This window comes from Eubalaena glacialis, chromosome 12, assembly GCF_028564815.1.
Source record: "Eubalaena glacialis isolate mEubGla1 chromosome 12, mEubGla1.1.hap2.+ XY, whole genome shotgun sequence".
Taxonomy (NCBI): domain Eukaryota; kingdom Metazoa; phylum Chordata; class Mammalia; order Artiodactyla; family Balaenidae; genus Eubalaena; species Eubalaena glacialis.
In genome coordinates this window covers 96,649,688-96,674,683 of record NC_083727.1, presented here as the reverse complement: position 1 = coordinate 96,674,683, position 24,996 = coordinate 96,649,688, and the positions used below count along the sequence as shown (strand labels likewise).

Below are 24,996 nucleotides of genomic sequence, written 5' to 3'. Positions count from 1 at the left end.
GGGAGATCAGCTCGGTGCTTTGTGACCACCTAGAGGGGTGGGATAGGGAGGGTGGGAGGGAGGGAGATGCAAGAGGGAAGAGATATGGGAACATATGTATATGTATAACTGATTCACTTTGTTATAAAGCAGAAACTAACACACCATTGTAAAGCAATTATACTCCAATAAAGATGTTAAAAAAAAAAAACCTTAAATTATATTAACATACACGTAAATAAATTCTATAAAAAAAAATTACCTAGAGAGAAATGAAAATGAAAGCACGATGATCCAAGACCTATGGGACACAGCAAAAACAGTTCTAAGAGGGAAGTTTATAGCAAACAATCTTACCTCAGGAAAGAAGAAAAATCTCAAATAAACAACCTAACCTTACACCTAAAGCAACTAGAGAAAGAAGAACGAAACCCCAAGTTAGTAGAAGGAAAGAAATCATAAAGATCAGAGCAGAAATAAATGAAACAGAGATGAAGCAAACAACAGAAAAGATCAACGAAACTAAAAGCTGGTTCTTTGAAAAGACGGCAGCCTCTGTCTTGGGTACTCTCTCCCTCTCTCGAGCGTGTACTGTCGCTGCGGCCGCACCTCACGAGGACGTCCAGGCAACGAATGAAGGGGCCGATGTGAGGAGGGAATGAGACCTGCCAGCAAGTGCTGCAGTGAGCTGAGAATGGACCCCCCAACCCCCGCTGAGCCTTGAGATGACACTGGACCCAGCGAGAGCCTGACTCTGAGCCAGAATCACCCAGCCAAGTCACTGCAGGACTCTTGACCTCAGACTGTGAGAGTGCAAGTGTCCCTAAGTAATAGATAAGTAACACAGCATTCCAATTCATTTTAAAGCGCCCACGTACACATGCACATACACTTTGCTGTGTTGGAGAAACAAAATTCAGAGCTCCAATTTACACAACCCTGCAATTCTCAATAAAACCTGGATCAGCAGAAGGTGGAAAGACATGGCTTAAGGTTGTACTCAGAGGTCACCTGGCAGCTTAGATTCTGCCGGAAGAAAGGAGGTAGAATCCATTCAAAACTCAGATCTAAAGCAGGGAGCTATTTTTTCCCCACCACGAGAAACCAAACATCATTTTCCCTATCACTGTAGGGTGACAACAAACATTGGGGAAGAACCTAGAGAAATCTGGACAGAAATCTTGTTCTGTGATACAGAGTGCTTGGATTAGAATAGAAAGCCAGGGCAATCTGCAGTTCAATCAAAATAGAAACGCATTTCCCCAGTCATTAAAAACGAGGAACAGGCATTTCACAGAAAGTATTGGAAAAAGCAACCATTTACCAGAAATACGATAAATACTTAGTCTCTTAGAGTCTATAACCAGAGACTGAAAGGTCTCTTCTCCCCAACCCCCCCCCCCATAGGGATAAGAACCCTGGGACACAAGAGCAGATGCTGGGGGACAGGAAGAGGGCAGGACACTCGGGAGAGGAGCAGGATACGTCCCTGGCTGAATAAATGGGGAACCCGGACAACTAAGGAGAGAAGAAACCCGTGGACAGGAATTGAGGTGATTCCTCCAGGTAACGCTTTTCACCAGTTACCTTGGTGAAGGATGGAAAGTGTGTTTCAGATTCCTACTAAATACCCTCCAGGCTTTTGCACAGAATTATGCCAACAGTTAAGTTGGGCATAGACTGGACTTTTAATTTCCAGACTTTAGACCCAGTCATTCTCAGGAAATCCTTTTGTTCTGGTGTGAAAGAAAACCCTCAGGCTCTGTTCCAGGTGGAGCTCAGAGGAGTGGGTGAGCTCCCCAGTCAGGGGTCCCTTCCAGGGTCCAGCTGAAGCCCTGAGGGAACACAAGCCTTCACAAGAACTAAATCTGTCAACACGAAGCAGAGTCAGCATCAGGTGATTTCAGAAAGTGCCAGGAAGTATCATGTATTGTGGAAAACGATAATCAGAGTCTGGGTGAAGCTGGATCAACAGCGCAGGAAGTCAGGAAAAACGCTACGTGCAGTGCTGTGCTTGGCATTTTGTGGAAACACCAAAAATGTCAACTGGGGAGACTGAGAAAAACACGAGGGAAGCAGATGCCATTGGAAGAGAAGCGCAGAAGAGGACCAGCACCAGATGAAAGGGCCGTGTGTACGGATGGGTGAAATATAAAATGCTGGTAGCTTGTGATTTCTGCTGCTTGGAGAAGAATACCCCGTTGTGGGTACAGGAGTCTGTTAGTTGAGGCTGGTTGCAAAACCACTGCACTAAAATGTTTCCCTTTCGCCAGTGTTCCCGTTGATCTTCTACTGACAATCTCAAACAAGATGTTTACGAGACGGTGGGCCGGGGACCCAGAGGACAGAGGTTAAAGAAGAGAGGAAGGGGACGGACGTTCTACCTTCAAGAGGAGTTGAGGGTTCCGGCACCCTGGGCTGTGCATTTCTTCTCTTTTGCTAATTTCAGGTGAGACCCAGTCGGCTGTCACTCACCTAAAGGGAAGATGGGGTGCCAGGCAAGCAGCCTGAGGCGCGGGGCATCTGGGGCGTTGAAGAGGTGCTGAGGAAGGCGGCTGCCCCAGTTTTCCCTGGTGGCGCTGGGGATAGGAAACCCACAATCTGGGCCGACTGCATGTGAGGACAGATTGTATTATCTCAATCCGAATTCATTTATTTTTCCCTAGGTTTTCCTTTACCCGCTTTGTCCTTCTTTTGAAATACAAGGAGTTAGGCCAGTCTGCGGTCACGGTCTCATGGAGATTAGGTGATGAAAGAAAGGAGGAAAAAAAGAAAAGATAATGATAAACAAGAAATAAACCAAAAACATGTCTCAATCTGGCTTTTAGACACTCAGAGGAACAGAAATGACATGTGGACAGAATATCTGGGAGGAAGCATGTTTAAGGGCATTCTTCCCCGCCACCTTCACGACGAGGCAGGAAAGATTTCTTGGCTGTGTCAGACACCACTGGAGGTTTTCTCCCAAGAGCCGACCCCCAAACAGAGACCCTCACATCTCTCCAGTCACACCCCCTGCCCTGTCCCTTGACCTACTCGCTGTGGAGGAGTCTGGCCGCAGACCAGGTGCTGGATGCCGACTGGCAACTCCGGCGCCCGCTCTCCTCACCAGTGGTCATTTCAGGCGTGAGACCCAGTTCTGCCACGTAAGACGTGAGTGGACCGTTTTCCTCACAACCTAGGGCGGTCCCCCCTTTGCCTCTCAAAGCGCCGTGTGTGGGGAAGATGCTCGTAGACATCTGGCTGCCAGCCTGGAGGAAGCAGCACACAGACCACAGCTGGGCAGAGAGAAAGGAGAGAGCTGAGAGCAGGGGAGCCAGGGCGCCTGCCTCCTGCCTGGGAGCTGTCCTGCCTCCGACCTTCTCTTCACGTACTGTGGATGATACATTTCATTACTGGTTAAGGTAGTGGAGCCTGCTTCTCTTGTGCCCCGCAGCCAAAGGCACCCTAGCGGGTACCCTGGCTGGAGGAGAAAGGCAAAGAAGAGAAGTGAAGAGAGAAGAGCTCCTGGCAGCGCCTGGAACAAGGGAACGGGCCTCAGGGACCCCCACGATCGGTAGGCATTTCGCCTCTTTGCCCCCCAGCCTCTGCTCGGGGACCCCTGCACCCAAGGCTGCCAGTCTTTCTCATGAACGTAGAGCAGCCAGCACGAGCCCTGAGGGCTTCCCACAAGAACTGATGCGTTTCCCTTGAGCAGCAACAATGTAACACATGTTGAGACGTGCACGTTACATGCAGTATTCGAGACAGATTTTTTTTTTTTTACGCTCTACAGGGTGGAGCCACCTCCAGCTACTGCCTTATCTCTGTCGAGATTTTCGTGCTCTTTGATGCAACTCTGAAAGGCATTCCCAGTACAGCAGGGTCCGTCACGAAAGCCTCTTTGATAGCAAACTAACTAGTCACCAGAAACCTCGGCTTGCCCCTAGCTCTCCCTAATTGCATCCTTTGGGCTCTGCTGCCTGGCATTCCTTGGACCTGCTTCTGCCACGTTCCATGTGCTTGTCTGTGCTGACAGCTGTCCATCTCCTGATACCACCTTCTGCATCTGGAAACAGACCTCAGGTGGCCTCACGGTTTGCCTCCCTCCTTGGGTAACAGACGCAGGCCAGATGGCTGTGATCCTGAGCCTCTGCTGGGTACTTGATCGACACAGAGACGGGTCATCTAAAGGCCGTTTCCCAATTTGCCGAACCTTCCACTCTTTGAAGACGATGCAGTTCAGAGGTTTGGCAGCTGAGGTTGGGAGAAGGAGGGGTGGGCCAGTGGCAAAGTCGAATGGTTTCTAAGGGAGGGGGATCTGGCCAACTGAAGATGGAAGAGCAACAGTGCGAAAAAGCAGAAATGAAAGATGCTTAAAGGGAAACCGATACGACATCTGAGGGCGCAGCTCTGAACGTGTCCTACAGGAGGGCTGGGAAATCAGACGGTCCGGGTGTGCACCGAGGCTCCCCTGCTCACGGCTCTTAGATTTGGGCAGCTCTCAGCTCCCTCATTCACAACATGGGGATCATGACTTGCCTCCCTCATAGGGTTATCGGAAGAATTAAATGAAATCATCAAAGTAAAGCATTCAGAACAGTGCCAGCCAATAAATGTTACTTTCATCATTATTATTCTTGTATATTAAAATACAAATATTTTTAAGCCACCTAATTTATTTTTATTTTATTTTTAAAATGAAAATTGTACATATTTAAAGTGTACACCATGATGACTTGATATACATATACATATAGTGAAATGAAATTGTGGTATAAATTATACAATGGAGTATTACTCATCCTTAAAAAAGAAAGATATCCTGCCATTTGCAACAAGATGGATGAACGTGGAGGCCATTATGCCAATTGAAATAAGCCAGACACAGAAGGACACAACATGCATGATCACACACTCATTATATATGGAATCTAAAAAAGTCATATCCTACCTAAATTTTGAGATTGTATGCAGAGGCTTAAATACTATTGATTGACTAATGGAACATTTCTATCTCTTATTATTAGATTTATAAACTGAAAATACTATTCATATCATATTGGTCAAAATCAGTTTGCTATGGCAACACCACCTTAGTCCCTTACAGTTTACTTTCTTCCTTTTGCTCTTTGTAAATTTCTGGTGACAACATCTGCCTGTTACTTTCCACTTCTCCCGTACACATGGATGTGGAATTTAAAATTGTGTCCTTTAAAATGTAACATGTAAATTTCATCAAAAATGATAGCAAATAAAAACAACATGGAATATTTAATAACCTTTTGTAAGAGTCATTAAATTATAACAATAATACCATCTGTAGTAAAGGGTATCAGATTTGGGAAGAATTATTAAAATTTACAGATTAACCTTAAATTTCTTTTGTTTTCCTATTATGGTGTCTTTTAGTTAACAGGCCCATTATTTTCCAAATGTAAGTTAGTTATTAACCTCAAGGCCAGTCTGAATTTCTATTTTTCTTTCTGCTATTCATCCTCTCTCTCTGAGCTGTTAATGGGCATTGAAATGCCTAAAATATGTAAAGGGAAAACAGAAGTAGAAAAAAAAAGAGCCCCAGAAGTGAATGAGCAAATAGATCCAGAATAATTGGGAGTTGGATGCAGTATTATATATTATTTTCTATGGGTAATAAGTGGATTTTAGAAATACTTAAAACGTATAGAGGCACTATAAATAAAAATGTATAAATTGAAGTCTACATTTATTTGATAGCTACTTCAGTTTTTTTTTCTATAAAAAGTGAATTTCTGTTTTCCCAAGATCTAACCATGAGGTAAATCAGAGGTCAAGGTTCTGGGCTACTGTACAGAGCAACGAGTCAGGAGTCATGGTCTCTTGCGGGTGGGCGGCCAACAAAGCTACTTCAACAGGACAGCAGTCGGCCTCCTGTCACTTGGGGGACTCAGAACCAATTCAGACAGGCATCACCCAGGGAAAAGCAATTCCCTTCTAACCAAAGAGAACTGCACTTGTATGAGATGATGTAGAAAATGCATGGTAGGAGACCTTTCCAGTTTGTGGTTTGGAAGAGAACAGGACTTCTGTTTCTATTTGTCTGACCTCTGAGACATCTTTGCAGTAACTGAAAATAGTGTGATGGATAGTGCTGACTCTAGGAGTCTTTGAAAAATGCTTCCCCTCTGGCCAAACATACAAGTAGAACTCATTTTCCATATTCAGAATCTGGATTCTCTGACTTTTATATTTAGGTGTGCTCAGCCAACCGTAAGGACTTCACAGCACGGAAGCGATGCTTTCTGAAGCCCACGTTGGAAGGGTAAGGACCTGCTGTGGCAACACATGCGTTTCCAGTGCGTGTGGACCCAGGGCGAGGGTTGGAGCTGTGTGCACCCCCGGGGATGCTGTGCTGTGAGTTTGCAGGGGCTCTGGTATGGGCTGAATGGCATCCCGACAAATTCCATGTGCTCAAGTCCCGGCCCTCAGTCCCTGAGAATTCAGAGACAGGGTCTTGAAAGAGATGATGAAGTTAAAATGAGGTCATCTGAGTGGGTTCTAATCCAATATGACTGGTGTCCTTATAAGAGGAGGAAATCTGGACACAGACATGCACAGAGGGAAGAAGAAGTGGAGACACAGGGAGAAGGTGGCCGTCTATGACCCAAGGAGATCTCAGACTTGTAGCCTCCGAAACTGTGAGAAAATAAGTTTCTGTTGTTTAAGCCACCCAGTCTGTGGTACTTTGTTACGGCAGCCCTGGAGCCTAATACAGTTCTATTCGTAGTAGGAGCTGTCAAACCTCATTAGACAGTCCACGTCTACCCTCGGTGAAGGCTGGTCCCCGGCACCGAGACCAGGAGGAACGCCACCTAAGGAGAGGGGTTTGGTGGCCACCAGTTAGACCAAGTTAGACCAAGGGCCCCCAGAGTGAGGGAGAGGAAAAGGGCAGTGTCTGAGAGGAGGACCCGATTTTTTAATAGAAAATCCTCTTCTGCCTTTTTATCACAAAAGCTTTACATGTTCATTGTAGAAATAATAGGAAATACAGATGAACAACATGAAGAAACAAAATATAACTCTGATCTTACCTCTTGGAGGTAACTGTTCATTCATTGTTATAAATCTTTCCAGAACTTTTACTATAAATATATGAATTTATACACACATCCACACACAGCCAAAATGGAATAATTTACTTTTTGTGATCCTTTTTCTATTTCAATAATTTTAGACTTATAGCATCTTTTCTAACGTCTGCTACTTCATTATATCGACTGTATCCTAGAAATGGAATTGGTGGGTGGGAGGTGTCCAAGCTCAGGCAGATGTAAAGGCTCTTGATATCTGTTGCCAACTTGCCTTCCAGAAATCATGTGTCCATTTATATTCGGCAAGTCTATTTTGAGTGCTACACAAGCCTTGTAACTGCTAACTCTTGACTCAGCTGTTCATGGGCTTTCAGCCAATTCCTAGGGAGGAGAGTGCGGAGACCAGAGGACACTGAGATCTGTGCCGCCAGTGACTCGGGACACTCGGGGGCTTGGTGTAGGGCCGGGAGGGGTGGCCGGTGCTGGGGGGAGCACTTCCCACCTTAGCACAGCGGCAGGAGGAGGGCACCTGGCGGGGTCAAGTGTGCAGCCCAGATGGCAGCTGCGAGCTCCGCCAGGAGGGCCTGTGCCGGGTCAGCCACTGGGCGCTGCTGGGAGAGCCCGACGTTCCCGGGTGTGCAGGGTGGGACGTGTGAGGAGGGAACTCCGGGGGCTTCCCTGAGAGTGGGGGGCGGCCCCACGAGCTCTGAATGGGCTGGGAGGGCTGGGGGCTGAGGGAGCCTGAGGTCACCGTGGGCCCCCGGGTTGTTAATTTTATCCCGCTGCCTGGGAGAACGCAGGTTCTGCTCGGGAGTGGGCACAGCGGGGCTGACAGCCTTTGTGGGCTCTTATGCATTCATGGAAGATGCGATTTGATTTTGGTTCTTTGCCCAGGATAAGAGATCCTGGGGGGGCGTTCTTAAAAGGAAAGCCAAGCTAACCTTAAATGAAAAACAAAATGTTTTATTTCATAAACATTGAAATTATATGGCACTCAGTAAAACGTGTTGGCAAGTAAGCTTCTGCCACAAAATCTGATAAATAAAAAAAATAGGTTAATGCCTCTCAGGAGAAGAACCTGAATTCCACTTATCATTAGATAAGAACTTTCAATGAGAATCTCTCTAACAAAGATGAGCAATGGTCCCTGATTTAGGGGAGAACAGAGCCTCGCAGAAAAGGAACAGCATCCTGACTGGGTCCAGAAAGGCTCCGGCCCCTTCTCCCTGTGTCTCAAGGTTCCCGAGAACCTGGCCATGTTCGGGCCTTTGCAGGTCAGACATGTCCTGTGCGTCCGAAGCACAGTCCTGCTGACCTGATACGGACCTTGCCTGAGAAATAACAATATGCTGGAAATATGAGTGAAGAATTAACAACACTGTGTCTGACTTCCCTGAAATGTAGATTTAGCTGTCAAAGTTGCTTCCAAAGGTAAACTTCTGTACACTCGCCCACAGCAGGGAATAAATTTCCAAGAAAACAAACAAACAGTTCTTCCCCTGGGGTTGTCTCCTCCTCTCTGCGATTGGCACCAGGGAGAATTAACCACTCATCATGTCGAGCGTACAGTGAAACGGTTACGGAGAAAAGGCACGGGCTTACCATCTGCCACTGGCTTGGGCTGGGAGCTCTTGAGCCGCAGCGAGGGCCGGAAGCGGGTGCGGTCGTTGAAGCTCCAGCTCTTCTGCACTTTGGTGGGGCTGCCCTCGGCGGTGATGTCCGTGCTGGGGGACCGCCTGTCGCCCAGCGAGGCCTGCCTGCTCTTGACGCTCTGGCCCCGCGGGCTCGCCATGCGTACGCGCTCCTTGAAGCTGAGCTTCTGGCTGCGGGCGGAGCACAGGGCAGCGTTAGCGCGTTCCGGGCAGTGCCGTCCACCCACGTGGGTAAATGCTCGGATGGAACTGCATACGACCACGTACTTCAATACACAGAATGTTCTTAGCAAGTAGGGGCACAGCGATACAGTTTTCCCTTATTGCAAATTTGAGCTTTATTGAACCTCTCTGTTTGCATTCAAGTCCGTCTCATTCCACAGTTTTGCACACCCTTCCTGGATTCAACGAAGCCTGAGACCAAGCACAGCGGTTTGTGCACAATGACACTGGAAAGACCAGAGAACTGGTTTGGTGTTCGCCTTAGAAACAGATTTTAGATTTAACCTCAACTTTTGAGACCTAAAAAAAAGTTTTTGTTTTTTGTTTTTTTTGGGAGGGAGCATGTCTCTTTGTAATTTCTAAAACATTTCTACAGGAAAACGGGGATGACAGTTACACATGCACGTGTATCTACAGGCTGCATGCATTTTATACTCCAGGCAAGATTACGGTTTCCAGATCCATGCAGTCTCAGAGCGGCTGGCGGCACTGCAGACAATATTAAACACACAACACTTAGCACCACATTCATTCTGGGGAGACAAAAACCACACAAGGTAGAACGAACACAGCTTATAATGAACGAGATGACTGATTGATGGAATGAGATGCTGTGTTCACCAACAGTTTCCTGACATTCGACAGGTTATTGATTTGCTGTGGCAGCTCCTGGTAAATTGTATTTGTTCACGTTCACTTCTCAGACGCCAGCTAGGCCTGAACTGAGGTCGGTTGATAAAGGAAGTTTTAACAAGGCAGCAAAACCCAGAGTGCACCTCCGGGCCCTCCTGAGCACGAGTGAGGTGTGAAGGGCCGGGAAGGGCAGGCTGCAATCAGAGACCTGGGTTTGGAGGCCTCACCTCTAACTTGGAGATAAAAATAGCAACATAGCTGAGGGAATTTTGTGGGCCTCAGATGAACTGTATGAAGCTTTGTGGACCCATTTTGTTTGTGTTCTTGTTCATTTATAAACTACTGTGCTATTTATTCATTAGAAAGTGATGCCATGGGGGGACAGATAAATTGGGATATTAACATACACACACTACTATATGTGGAGCCCTATATCAAGGACACAGGACAAAAACTCCAGAATTAACCGAGCCCCATAACAACTGTTGCCATGGTCTCTCCTAATCTAAACTGGACAGCCCCCCGACTCCATATTAGGCAAAATATTCACCATGTAGTAACCTTGTATCCTCCTGACCAATCACCTAATGCCATCCTGCCAGCAGGAATTTCCTTTGTCTTGAGGCTATAAAAGTTGGCTACTAGCCCACAAAGGGGGTCGGCTCTCGTTGGTCTATCAGGAAGTCGGCCCGCTGGATTCGCAGCGCCCCTCACCAACTCTGCTCTTCGTTCTAAATAAACTCACTCTTTTCTAAAACACTTCAGGTCTGGAAATTCTTCTTCCAACCCGCGCTCGGACCACGACATTTCGGTGGCCCGTACGGGGACATCTCCGGGTGGATCTCCTCCCCCGACCTCCTCTCCTCATTCCTTGGGACCGTCAGTGAACAGGCAAGCTGCCGTGGAAGCAACGGAGGACTCTGGCCAGGGCCACACCCCGGTGTGTTCCGAAGGCTCCACGGCTCGCTTCGCCCCAGTAACTGCCGCCCAGAACGGGTGAGGGTCCCTGTCTTCCTCCCGACTGCGGACTGGGCCGATTGGTATCGTGCGGGCACGGGTCAGGCATTTAAAAGCCATTAGGGTGCCTGCCGCTTGAAGACTCCCGTGAAGGATAAGGGGGTCACGGAACGGACCAGGCTGTTAGAGCGTCTGTCCCCAGCAAGACAACTTCCGTGCACCGTGAGGCGCATGTTGCTTCAAGCAGAACGCCGAGCCCCCTCCCCTTGGCCGCCGCCTTTCCGCAGGACTACGAGGCCGATTCCTCCGCCTCTCTTCTCTGTTACTTTCACCTTTTTCTCGGTCCGGATTGACTTACAGGAGCCTAGGCGTTGCCTCTGAGCCATCCCAGCAGTGCCCTTTCACGTTTCAGGGCATCGCCAAGCGGGGAGTCACCTGGTGGGTCCCGGGAATCTCTCTCTTTTCTTTCTTTCCCTGCCCTAGTCGCATGGTGCCTTAGTTGCACGGTTGGTGCCTTAGTTGCACGGTTTGTGCCTTAGTCGCACGCTCAGGGGTCACCTCTCACGGTTGGACGCGATGGTTGGGACGGTCGGCCCATTTTGTGCCTTAGTCACACGGAGAGATCACTGGGACAAAAGGGATGCCTTTCTGTCAGCCAGTGACTCTCAGTACCCCCATTCTACGGCATACAGGCTAAGAATGGGTTCTGGTACGTCTCGGGAGCCTCCCTCAGACTCACCCCTCGGCTGTATCCTCAGAAACTGGAAAAATTTGACCTGAAAATCTCAAAAAGAAGAGGCTCATTTCTTTTGTAACACGTCTTGGCCCCAGTATAAACTGGGGGACCAAGAACAATGGCCTTTTAATGGCACACTAAATTATAACACGATCCTCCAACTTGATCTCTTTTGCCAGAAACAAGGAAAGGACTCAGAGGTTCCTTATGTCCAGACCTTTATGGCCCTTAGTCAGAATCCGGAGCTGAGGGACTCATGCCGCATGTGTCTTTCTGTTGCCGCCTTATCCCCCCGGCCCCCTCTGTTTCCCTCTCCATCAGATCTCCTAGACGACCCTCTACTCGACCTTTCCTGTCTCCCACCCCACGAACCCCCTGCTTCAGCCCCCGACCCCATCTCAACCCACAGCTCCCCATCCTTATCAGGGCGAAAGCCCCCTCTCCCCTCCCCACACAAGATCCAGGACTGCCCAACGCAAGGAAACAGATTCTAATATGCTTCCCTTAAGGGAAGCGGCAAATGGAGATATGGGCACTATTAGAGTCCATGTTCCCTTTCTCATGTCTGACATTTCCCAAATTCAAAACAAGTTAGGTTCCTTCAGTCAGGATGGCCACAATATTCCTTAGACTCTGGAGAAAACTGGTTAAAATAAAACTTTTTTGAAATTGCAAAAGGGGTTTCTTTTTGCATATGCAGTTAGAAAAGCTAATCTGTTGAAACAGTTTTTTCAGAATCCTGACTCTGAGAGGACAAAAATATGCCTAGGAAAAAGTTTGAAGTTAACTCTTGTCATGTCCTTGAGCTACAAACACAGCCCACTTTGCCTGAGACTTCAGCCTTGGGTTAATTAGTAGAACTTCAAGCCAAGGAAAAAAAAAAAAAAAGAGGCAAAGAGACATTTTAAATCTCAAGTGGAAACTATGAGATCTCTGACTGTCTGGATATATAGTGTATGTCTCAGTATGTGTCTTTGTCTTTGGATAATGTTGCTGAGGTTAATTTGTAAATGACCTCTATTTAATTGGCTTAAAAGAAAAGTAAGCACTTACAAATAAAACAATTCTAAAACAAGAAAAATTAAGCTAAATAAATTTCAGGTTCACGTGAACTGGAATATTCAATATTAAATTAATACCTGGTGTTAATGTTTATGTTTGTTGATCTAATTAATATAGACATGTCTCGAGCCATCAACATTAAGTGTAATACTTTTATTGTGCCTAGGTTTAATATAAACTAAATAAGATCTTATTATATCTGTTGCAAATTTGTCAGCAATGAAAATAACTCAATGTGAAGAAACTTTTAAGAAAAGAAAATACAAATGAGATCAGAGCTTTGGGTGAACCTTTTAGGAATAATTATATTTTAGGAATGTCTACTCAAGAATAATCTCTCCAGATATTCGACAACTTAAAACATTTAGAGTTGTGCTAAATTAAGTGAAAGGATGGAAGTTTATTAAATAACTAGGCCATTTCCAAATAAAATAAGATACTGAAACATTAATTACTGAACATTGGCTTCCTTTTACAGAGAAACAAAAGGTTTGGAACTATTAAAAATATGTGTTTGGTGCCATACTGAGATATTTTCTATAAAAAAGTACATTCTTCAAAAATTATTACTTGGATGTATCTTTACCAATCTACAGAGTGCTGATATAAAGGACAGTTCATGGTTGCTTAAGGAAAGTAGGATGTATGTTTTTAGTAAAAAAAGGTATGAGGAATGGAATTACATTTTATTAAGAAAAAAGGAAGTAGGTCTAATTTAGAGTTGACTGCTCCTGAATGGAAAAATAAAGTGAGAGATACAGAAAGTGATAAAAAGTTTTGTGAAAAGTGGCCCCTGAGGAAAGAGTTTTATGCATGGTCAGGACTGACTAAGTTTAAAATGAATTTAATTAAGTAAATGAATTTTAAAAGTAAGCTGGTGCAAAACTTGAATTTGGCTTTTCTTTCTGTTAAGAGGATAAGTTTTCTTAAAATGTTGAACTGCCTCTGATAACAGATTTTAAATTTCTTTACCTCTTAAGTGATCTGTTCTGTATTTGCCTTTGAAATCTTTTATTGTTACCTTGGCTAAGTAAATAACTATTGCTTTCTTAAGTGCTGTGTTCCACAACAGTAACCAAGTTACTTTGTTAATTTTATTGTGATCAGATTTTAAACGTGCCTTCTTACTATGCCTTCATAAGTCTTTTGTCATTATAGACACTTACAGTTTCACTCTAATGCCTTTGCAAAAATGCTTCCTCTTCAAGAAGATTTACAAAAAGGACTTTTGGATAAATACATGTTTCTGACTTTCAGACTATAATGCCAAACTCGGTAAGAAACTGAAGAATTCTAATGAAAAACCTGATGGCTTCCTAAAGCTGTTAACAAAAAGGATTAATTAGCAAGGACTGAATGAACCGGTAAATATGGTTATAATTTTATGCGTTCTATCTGCAAAATTACTGGTTTGAATCTGTGTTTTCCAGGTGTAAGGAAAACCTTCCCCTCAAACTAATTCTGACTTACAGTAATTTGGTAAATTATACCTTTGTAAGCAAAATTGAAACATTTACCTCTTGCCTCTGTCTGCTCCCTCCAGAGATGGGAAACCCTTAGGTCCCCAGCAGCTTTATCAGATAAATTAGGAAGGCTACCTCACTAACAGGTACAGAAATCTCAAGGTATTTTGGGAACCTTGAAAAGGGAGGAATTCACCTAGATCTGGTAAGCGAAATCTGTGACAGGACCTTGGTGTGAATTTCCTAGCCCTGAGAGGTCTTTTAAAAGTTCAGTCTGAGACTCCTTATAAAAATTTCTGCATGCAGAAAGCCTATATAATCAATTACAGTTATATAAATCATCAGGCCAAGTTTATTGAGACCAGGCTGAAATATCATTCTCTCTCTGTTAAGAGAACAAAGTTTTCTTGGAATGTTGCTTTTAATAACAGACTATGTAAATTTCTTTGCCTTTAAGCGATTTGTATTTACTTTTAAAATCTTTTGTTACTTTGGTAAAGTAAATAAATATAATTTCACAATGATCTATGAAGATCATGGCACAGGTAGATAAAGTTCATTCTGCTTCTACAAAAATTAACCCCTCACTGCCAGACTTTTGCCATCCTGATGTCCTTAAAACAAGGCAACAGTCTACTCCTAAATCAGGGAATTTAAAATGGGTAAACAATAGCTGTCAATCAGTCAGGGCTATGGAAAATCCAAGACGGCTGCTTGGCTTTTTTCCAGCTCCCTGACAAACCTTTTTTCATTTGATGGGATAAAGCCTTCCCTGGCTGCAGGGTTAATGCCCTCACAATGAGAAAAAAAAATTACGTTTCACTGAATATTAAATTCTAGTTTTGTTAATTAAGGTCTGTGTTACCGAGACTCACTTCCCAGATAGTTCCTTGCTGTTATGTTATATTGCTGAAAAGTTTAATTGAATTATTAAAGGACACTCTAAGTTTGTTTCTAAAGCTTATCTCAGTAATCTATTTTCGGATGAAGATCAGATGCCCCAGACCTACAATCAGGGGATTATGCATACTGGAAAAGACATAATTTAAAGGACTGTCTGCAAGCTGGATGGATGGGGACCCGTTCTGGGCTGGCTAAATGGCTTTCTTTGTAACTATACCCTCAATTTTAATCAGACTAGCCTGGAGTGGGGTCCCTGGTCAGAGGAGGATGAATATGATGTATTACATGAAGGTAATTTCACTTTGTGTTGGGGAAATTCAAGGAAAAATGTGACTAAGAAATATATTAATGAAGACCATATCCCCATAAATAGCTTGGCCCTGGGAACTAAATATGTGGGGATTGGCGTGACCACCGGACGCTTACTTAGTTTAACCTCCTCACAAGACTCTCTTCCAAAATATAACATAATTCAACTAACATTCAGAAATTTGTTATGCCAATCCCCCCGTCACACTCATCATCAGTCAGAGCCCGGATTCTCCCCTTATGCGTAGATGATTACTTCCTCGGAGTTTGGCCTTCCCATGGTCCCAATCCTAGGCCATGGGACCCCAGTCTATTTCCAGAGGAAAACTCCCAAAAGGTCAGGGCCTGGCTCTGGGGACCCACACGGGGGTATCCTTGAGGGGCACCAGATTTTCATCTCTATGCGGTAACGGGGTCTATCTGGATCTTCCCACACTTTGGAGGGGCCCCTGCACAATTACTGCTGCGGTCCCAGAGGCGACCATTATGACTACAGAGGATTTAGCTTCCTCAGGAGGCATTCCCAACCTTAGGTCTTTCCTCGAGGAGGCCTAAAGACCTGTCCCAGAGAGACAAAAACGAGCCGCGGACTGGGGGGGAAATGCTTATGATAACCCAATTCTTGATCAGCCCGAAATAATACGTAGAGTCTTTAGAGGGCTCTCCTGGTTTGCAGGCATACCCCTTAGAGAGGGGCGTTCTCCATCCCACCATCATGGTCCAGGAACCTTGGAAGGCTGCGGTACTGCGGAGCAGCAGTCAGCCCTAGGCTCTCTGGCCGAGGGGGTTTTACAAACCAGGAGGGCCCTCAGTGTTATAACAGCTGAGGCGGGGGGTGTCTGTGCCCTACTAAACGAGACAGGCTGCTTCTATATTAATACCTCCGGCCACAATGAAGAAGACCTTCAGATTCTAAAGAAAAACATCAAATTAATAGAAGATTTAAAAGAGAGAGCAGGACAGGCCCCCAGCTGGCTTTCCAGCCTCCTCTCCTCTCTGGGGATCCACATATGGACGTGGCTATTGCCCTTGTTGGGACCATTAATCCTGATAGCCTTTGTTTTGTTGCTTGGCCCCTGCATTATTAACACATTATCTAAGTTCATCTCCCGACAGGTTCAAAAGATTCAATTCCAGGTGGTGCTACAACAAGGATACCAGCCAGTTGGCACAAGGACTACGTTGGAACAAGCCGCCTTACCATTCCACGGGCTCTCATCTCCCTCCGTAAATACACCCTGACAGAGAGTGGGCGCTGGGCCTCAGGGCCCCATGACACCCCGTCCAGCAGGAAGAAGCTAGGAATGGTCATCGCCCCTTTCCCCAGTAACCTGGGTTCTTATGGCCCGAGATGGGGATAGGCAGATTAGTTACTCATGAGCGGGGTGTTAAGGGGCCAAAGATTTGGCCCATAAATAAAAAGATGGGAGAATGTAGAGCCCTACATCAAGGACACGGGACAAAAACTCCAGAATTAACCGAGCCCCCGTAACAACTGTTGCCACGGTCTCTCCTAATCTAAACTGGACAGCCCCCCAACTCCATATTAGGCAAAATAGTCACCATGTAGTAACCTTGTATCCTCCTGACCAATCACCTAATGCCATCCTGCCAGCAGGAATTTCCTTTGTCTTGAGGCTATAAAAGTTGGCTACTAGCCCACAAAGGGGGTCGGCTCTCCCTGGTCCATCAGGAAGTCAGCCCGCTGGATTCGCAGCACCTCTCACCAACTCTGCTCTTCGTTCTAAATAAACTCACAATCTTCTAAAATACCTCATGTGTGGAAATTCTTTTTCCAACCCGTGCTCGGACCACAACACTACATATGAAATAGATAGCTAATAAGAACCTACTGTATAGCACAGGGAACGCTACTCAATACTCTGTAATAACCTCTATCGGAAAAGGATCTAAAAGAGTGGATATATGTATACGTATAACTGATTCACTTTGCTGTACACCTGAAACTAACACAACATCACAAATCAACTACACTCCAATAAAAATTTTTAAAAATGCATTTCTATTTTTATGCAAAAAAAAAAGTGATGCTGTTATGGAGTGAGGGGCCCAGGGTTCTCCAGGCCTGAAGCAGCGGACAGGAAGGGTCCGAGGCCCACGGTCTGGCTGCAGCCTTTGTGGCACGTGGAGGCAGCGTTCTCACAGATATGGATTATCCGAGACCAAGTGGAGGCCCTTTTTTTTCCGCTTTCCGCCACGTCCACTGTCCCCAGCTGCAGTGTGCAAACAGCAGATGTGTTTAGTGGATCTGTGTTGTGTAGGTAACAAGAACAGTAACATTGATTCCTCCATGCCTAGTTGCTTAACAAATGATGTTCTAAAAAGACACCACGTTGTGTGTGTGTTTATGAGAGAACACATCAAACGATGAACTGTGCTGGTCAGCAGGTCCTGGTAATGATAAACACTCTGGCCATGCAGCTGACAGCTCCGATCCGAAGGGCAGACACAGCTGAGCGGCCGGACTGAAGGCACATGCAGAGAGCAGGCAGGCTGGCTGAAACGGGAGTCGGCGGTTCAGGGCTCTTAAGACAATCCCATCAGGCAAGGCTTTCTCTGTACTTGACCAATGTGTGATTACACGGTGGATTCATTCAGCAATAGCAATAATAACATCATAATGCTGCATCTTCTTATTCCCAGGCTAGGTTCTCCATGTCATCCAAAACTCATAATATCTAAACAAATCCTCAGAGGGATGGTGCTCAAAGTGTCTACCCTTTTCAAGCTTGTTTTTTTTTTTAATAGTAAAAATTTCAAACCTCTTTTCAGTTTCGACCAATCTGTTCCATCATTTAAATTTATGACGATCTGGCTCAGGAACACACCACGGCACCTTTATTTAGATTAACGAATGGCTCGTCAAGAGAGCTGCCATTACAAGTGTTCTCACTCTACTTTATCTAACCCATTACCTTTTCTGGAACTAACAGATGCTAATTACTATAGAAGGTTGGGTTTAGTTAATATCAAATTATTTCTCAAGCTTTCAAGATCTCTCTCTTTCCTTTGCCAACTGAATGAAGAGGAAACTGATAAAAACATCATAAAACCATTTAATACGAAATTTAGTTCTCTTTTTTAAAAATTTCAATTGCTAAAAAAGTAAAAAAAAATCTGAAAGAGGTATCAGCATTAAATCCACCATGGTTTATTTACAGTAACAAAATATTTAAAAACAATTGCTCCTATAAGAATAGTTTTAAAAATTGCCCCTATAAAACATTTACTATTGTCTTTAAGAATTAATGGAAAGTGGAAATAATATTATTTTCTGAATATTAGTACTATTTAAGGCACTTAAGTTGATATAAATGAGTTCCAGGTGCCTCTTCCCCTTTTGTCCTTCTAAAGTACATGAATGTTTGCCAATGTCTAATGTTAAAAAAATTCTCTAGAACTATTTTAAAGTGAATTCAATATATTACACACTAAATTAGAAAAAAAAAGATGTATGTTTTCAGTCTTTGTTCTGACATAATTGTATGACAGTTAAGAATAACATCCTAATCCAGAACTTTTTAGCCAAACAAAAATTTCTTTTCCAAGGCAAAGATCTGTTCTTGTGTCCTCCTACAAAAAAGTCACTTTCATTAATTTTTCTAGTTCACTTCCCCTTTGGAAATCAACAGAGTATCTTGATTAGATGACTATTAAAAGGATTAGGTGGCTGTTATTGAAAACACACATTGATTAAAGATATAGACTCTTCACTAGTCCACTGAAGTTTTCATTATTTTTTGGCTTTTTTTTGTGATACCTACGAACATGATTTTTGAGGAAGGTTTATGTAACAGTGTTTTTAGGTAGATTGCCAAAGATTATCCCCAAGAGACAACAAGGAGGTCTCTCTCTGGAGAAAGTAACCAAAAGGTTGCTGTGGTCATTGATGGTGTGCAGCCCCTTGTCAAGTTCAAATGGCCGGGAAGCAGCCGGCCACTGGATGATCCCTGCCAGGGGCTGGGCGGCATCATGGCATCCCCATGGGAATCCTATCGGACTCAGAACCCTGGAGTTACTGGTACGCTTAATTAGGGCTTTAGTCCTTCACAGGATTAGCAGCCTACAAATTCTCGCCTCCGGCACAATATGGCTATGGAACCAGGACAACCCAGTGCGTGCAGAGCTCAGCATCGTCCCACCACCAGGAGGCGCTGCGCGGACCTGCCTGTTTGTCCCCAGGGCAGAGGGGGTCCAAGCAGGCAACAGGCAGCAGGGAAATTACGAGCGGGTTGGAAACCTCATTCAAGAGTCCTTAGAAGAGTGAGTCTGAGCAGGGCTCAGTAGGGTGGCAGAGTAACCTGGTCATGCACCTGAGGTTAGTTGGCATTCTCAGATCTCATGTCAGTAGCCGGGATGCTGGTACCTCTGCTTCCATGAGGTGTGTATTCTGAAGAGCTTCTGCTTATGACTACAGACCTTACTAGGAGTGAGGAGACACAGCAGAAGTTACTAGGTGGTCACCACCAGTAAAGTGCTCAGGGGTTTGTGGTCTTCCTTGAAAAACAAAGCCATTTGGCTTCATTGTTTTTCATATGTTAGTACAAGGACTAGTTAAACACTAAGGACAAACTGTGTAATTTAACTGTGCTGCTCGAAACAGATCCAGTGCTCTTAATGGTTAAGTAGAAATAATTAGATTTGACATAGGCATTCCAAATGATGGTAGTCTATGTCTTAGCATCTGTTTCACACGAAAATAAGAATATAAATATTTTAGGATATAGCAGCCTTTGTAATAAATAACAATGCAACATAGTATAAATGATGGAGGAATAAAATATTCCAGAACTTTTAAAGATAAATACTTATAGGAATCAATGAAATAAATAACATTAATTGCTTTGAAATTAAAAAAATTCTTGATTTGTATGAAGCCTGAAGTTGTAGTTAATATACATAACCAGTTGTAAGATAGAATGCATGTGTCAAAAGACAGAAGAAAATATTCTAGGTTGAATATAAGAAAAAAAGCATTTTTCTTGTATTAAGTCTTACTATGTGTTTTTAAAAGACTAAATCCTTTCCCTCTATCAATAAAGGTGAACAGAAGGAGAGACCATTTTTAAAAAATGGTTTTGAAACAACCTAGCCTTTTGCCAATAAGGATACAAGTTGACTACACTGAAAAAAGAAAAAAGGTCTTGTCTTACTGAGCTTATTTTAACAACACATGTAGATCATTCACTGCACACAGAAGAAAGAAAATGTAAACAGTGGAAAATAAATGCAGAAGAAATATGAGTGCACAATGTTTTCCATCAGTGTTCTAGATTCTCTCCCAAGAGTCACACTTCTCAGAACCTAATAAAGGCAAGCAGGCAGGAGCAGTTCCGGCAAAGTACCTGGTGGATCACAGCACAGGATGCAATGTCATAAAAGAGTATCACTTATGCTTTAACTTTTAAGACACCCATCTTTATAACAGTCTCACAAGTACCTGTTAAAGTAACTTCAGAGAGTCTACTAGGAAGTCCAGCAGGGTTCTCTTAACGCCTCATAAAGTGCGTTAAGGCAGTTTAACTACAAAGCAGGCATATAGCCACCAAGTGTTGATTAAGGAGACAGAGTAAAGCAGAGGCAATGAGATTTACAGATAATCCCCAAATCTCTGATGTATGATCTATACCTGTAGCAATAAAAACTTAACAGGTAGGAAGAAGTAAAAGTTTTCTTGTACCATCGTGATGACTAACAACCTAATCAACCTTGTCAAGGAGGAAGAGAAAAAGGTGAGGATACCGGCTGAATCCAGCTGGATGGGTTTACAGGTAGATTCTCTTCTCAGAAAGTGACAATTTATACCCAAGCAGAGAACCGTCTAGCTTAAAAAATGAGTTGGAAAAATTACTTAATGGGATGATTAATTAAAATAAAATCAATAGACACCATTTACCACCACATATGAGATTAGAACCGTTTTAGTGGGAAGATAGAGGGGAACAAGTGAATGATGAAATGATGCCCAAGAAGCTGTATTTATGGCTTCAGCTGAGGAACAAAGCAGGCTCAGCTGAGATGAACGGAGATTCACACCTGACCCTGTACCGATGTTCACTCCTGTTCAGCTGAGCTAGATTAAAAAGCTCTTTTGGAGACTGACGAGTTGTATTTTTTTTCTTTTTTCTTTTTTGGCCGCACTGCGTGGCATTCGGCATCTTAGCTCCATGACCAGGGATTGAACCCATGCCCCTGCAGTGGAAGTCCTAACCACTGGACCGCCAGGGAATTCCCTGATGACTTGTATTTTTAAAGAAAAATTTTGGATCTGTCACAAACAACATGTAACCATCTTGGGGCTGGGTGTCTTTCCTTAGCCCAAGATGCTGTACATGCATTTTTAGAAAACATATCCTAACCTCACTGTAGAAAGACAACATCTAACAAGAATGCCCTGAAGCAGGGAACCCAGTTCCCCGGGGGTATACGTGAGCGTGTGTGGTGCCCACTCCATCCTGCAGAGAGAGGCCTGATCTACAGTCCTGGCCCCTCAGTCGGAGGGCGCCAGTGCTGGGCACTGGAGGGGCGCTGGCCGCTGTATTAGACTCTTCTACATCTGGGTCCCTCCCAGCTCTTAGTACAGAGGAACCCCCCGGAGGAAGTATTTAGGAGATTCCAGGCTCTGGAGGATAACAGAGTTGGCTGCAGCACATCTACGCTGGTCTATCTGAATCACATCAATACAGCCTTGGCCCAAGCAGTAAAGGCTCTGCACTTGGTCTGTGCTGGTCAGTCCATCTGAACTTGGGTCCAGCGCCCACCGGCAACATTCTGGACCCAGAGCTGCTTCTTCCAAGGGGGAATTCTCATTAGGATGCATTTCCTTTGAGCGGATTCGCTGGAGTGAGGGCAACTTTGTTATTTCCTGAGATGTTGCTATTGTTGTTACAATATACTGCATCCATTAGGCAGTCTTGTTCATTTCAGGGCCACAGCAGGGGGAAGAGAAGGTAATATTCAACCGGGGCTGCAGCTTATTTCCTTCAGATTACTGACATGTTCTTAATTTTTCATTTTCTCTCTTTTCATATTCCTCCTCTTTACCTCTTTTGTTGGTGTTTTATCTCTCTTCACATAAAGTACTGGAGGTCAGGGGCATTTTATTACTCCATCCAAGGGGTATTTATTGAGCACATGCCCTGTCATAGCTTCACACACAGTGACGTGATGTGTCACTGTAAGGCAGCAGACCCGAGTGTGTGTGGGTGAAGCGTGAAGTAAGGCACGCGTGCCACGCACGAACACACGGTGTGTTCATGGTGATTTCTGCCAAATGTCCAATGACCACAGAGAAGCCAGAAATCTGTGTGATTCTCTGAGTCAATAGCGCAGCTCAGTGGTTCCGTGTATATGCCATGTATACCTGCCTACAGGGGAGTGATCTTTGACAGCCTCAGTCCCAAGCATGCAGAATAGATTTTAACATCATGACATTTAAAACATTTGGTTGTAGTCTTTTTGGTTCGTGTTTGGACCGAGGGGCGGCAGCTAGACCACTTGGGTTCTGCCTGTGCTCTCTGCTTTGGTGACCTTGGAAGAAGTGCAGCATCTGTGTCAGCCCAAGGTCGCCCCTCACTCAGCGCTGCCATGGAGGCTGTGCTAAAGCAAACACCTCCACACGATTTGCAAATGTCCCCTTTGGAGGATGAAACCGAGACAGGTGACCTGATTCTCAGGTAGCTGCAGAGTCCCTGCCAAAGAGGGTCTCTGCCCTTAGAACTTGGAGATAGGTTCCTCTTTTTTTTTTTAACATTAACTGTAAATTGATAGGTTCCTCTTTGAGATAATCTGTAATCTCCTTTGAGATAGGTTCCTCTTTGAGATAATCTCCTCTATAGCAGGGCTATTCAGCCTGCCTCTTCCAGGGTCTAATGCCCAGAACCTCTCTTTGGGCACAAATATCTCAAAAATGGAGAGGAGCACCTCTTGAAGCTACTAAAACTTTCTGGAAATACCACCCAGGAATAGCCCATGCCTTGTGCTCTGTATCTGCCACATAAGAGAAGGGTCTCTAGCACCACCCCCTGCGTAGGCTTCCCTACCCTGGAGGAGTGGGTGTGTCCGACCATGCCTGCCTCCCATCGTAAACGAATGCGTTTCTGTTTCGGATCATACGCGTTTTAAGTGTTAATTGAGATAATGCAGAAATGGATGACCCAGAGACTCATCACCTCAAGAGAACTCTCAAAACTGATTTCAGGACCTGAATAAATGTGTCATTAGTGTATCAGTACCGAGCTAAAGGAACAACCCCTGGCCAGCCCTGGGCAGGGGTTGCCTGTGTTTCCTCATTACTAGAACGGGTGGCAATGACAGGAAAAGCCCTGTGTCCCTTGTGGAGAGGAATTCCAGGTGCCTGGGACTCCCTGCTGGTTCTGCCTCTGTCCCCCCTTACCCCACCTGTGCTGGGACCCGCCTGCTCTGTCCTCCAGCGTTCTGCTCCCAAACCCAGACCTTCCCTGGCACTCAGGAACCCAGATTAAAATGTTCTCTTTCAGCTCCTTTTCCCTCTGGGTCTAGTTTTCTGCTATTCAGTCTGATACAGCATTTCCTTCTAAGGCACGAAAGAATGACCATACAGTGTAGCTGATCTGGTGAAGTGTCCAGGAGGATTATCTTCTTCCTAAAAGAAGGGGGACTATTCGTTTGGATCAGATCACCTGAGTAGACCTCAGCTCTGAATGAGAGGGAGGGTCGCACAGAGAATGTTCTTACCTCCTGGACACAGTGTTCATTTTGTCCCTCACTCCTACCCCCTCCCCAAACCATACCATTTCTCACTTTAAAAGAAGGACCCTGGTGAAGGGGAGTATATCTTATCCTGCTTCATGGGATTTGAATACTTGGGTAAGACTTCTGTCTGGGAAAACAGTAGCAAGGAACAACCAAAGACCATAATTATTATTTTTACCCCAAACATCCCATGCTCTGCAGATTGTAAAAAGCAGTGAGTGAGTTAGAGAAAGACACTTATGCTCTCAAGGGAGGGGAAAAAAAAAATCAATAAAACAGCAACCTTTGCAGGCAATCTTGTGAAAGGTCCCTTTTAACCATCTTGTATTTGTTGACTGATTTTACTCACACGATACACATTTAAAACATCTGTTAGGCATCAGATTTATCAACAAACACGAAGCAGAACAGAAATCACAAACCTGCTTGATGCTTCCCCTTGTTCTTTCCTCCAGGTGCGTGCAGACAGAAGAAAAATGACGATAAATGGTGAATACATTTATAGCACTTGATAATGACCAAATTGGAGACTGGGGAATGAAGTACCTTAATTAATCCTTTCGAGCAAGAGCCATACAAGCAAGACACTTTATCATAAATGTACCCAACTTTCTGACATATATTTTTGGTGGTTCAGACCCGAGATAGCTAGCACAGCACCAATACTGCCCACATGTGACCAGAAACTATAGACTCTTCATCAGCCTAAGTTATCCATGGTTTAGGCAAAGTGGTTCTGGTCTAACCAGCATCAGCAGAGACTCTTAAAAGGATGGTACGGGTTGTGTTGAAGCTGGAGTCCCTGTGGTTCAGGCAGACTCAATCTGGGTTAGTTCATCTCTGACCGTGGTCTTGTGTCTCCGTCACTTGTTGGGGCAGATTTTGTTTTTGTGCTGTACAAAGTATGAATGCCCTTGCAGGACATCAGGCACACAGACAACCTAGCTCAGTGTTGGGTGGTCTGTCTAATTAGCCACTTTAGCACGTTCGGGTCTATGCAACACGGCATGGGGTCCCTGCTCTTGGCAAATGCGCTGTGTCCTTGGGCAGGAGTCTTGCTTTCTTGTGGGTCTCGGTGCTTTTATGAATAAACTGAAGGCGCTGGAGTTGGTAATCTCTGAATTCTAACCCTAAGGTACCACGTGGCACCCTAGGGGCTTGATGACTCCCTGAAGCTTCATAAACGATCTGACTCATTTCCCAGAATAGCACATTTACCTGTGCTTCACCCCTGCAGAGCCTTCACTCCCTTTGACATGAAAATCAAGAAGTGAGTT

The 24,996-nt window shown here is 44.7% G+C and overlaps 1 protein-coding gene across 1 annotated transcript in view; it reads right to left on the bottom strand.

Moving 5' to 3' along the window:
• KCNQ5 (potassium voltage-gated channel subfamily Q member 5) overlaps positions 1-24,996 on the bottom strand; it is a 575,434-nt gene that overhangs the window by 50,310 nt on the left and 500,128 nt on the right. Inside the window, exons 9-10 of the mRNA XM_061206754.1 lie at positions 24,142-24,168; positions 8,631-8,851 (exon numbers count right to left, since the gene is read on the bottom strand). Of these exons, the coding sequence (XP_061062737.1) occupies positions 8,631-8,851; positions 24,142-24,168 (248 nt within the window). The remainder of the gene's footprint in view (positions 1-8,630; positions 8,852-24,141; positions 24,169-24,996) is intronic.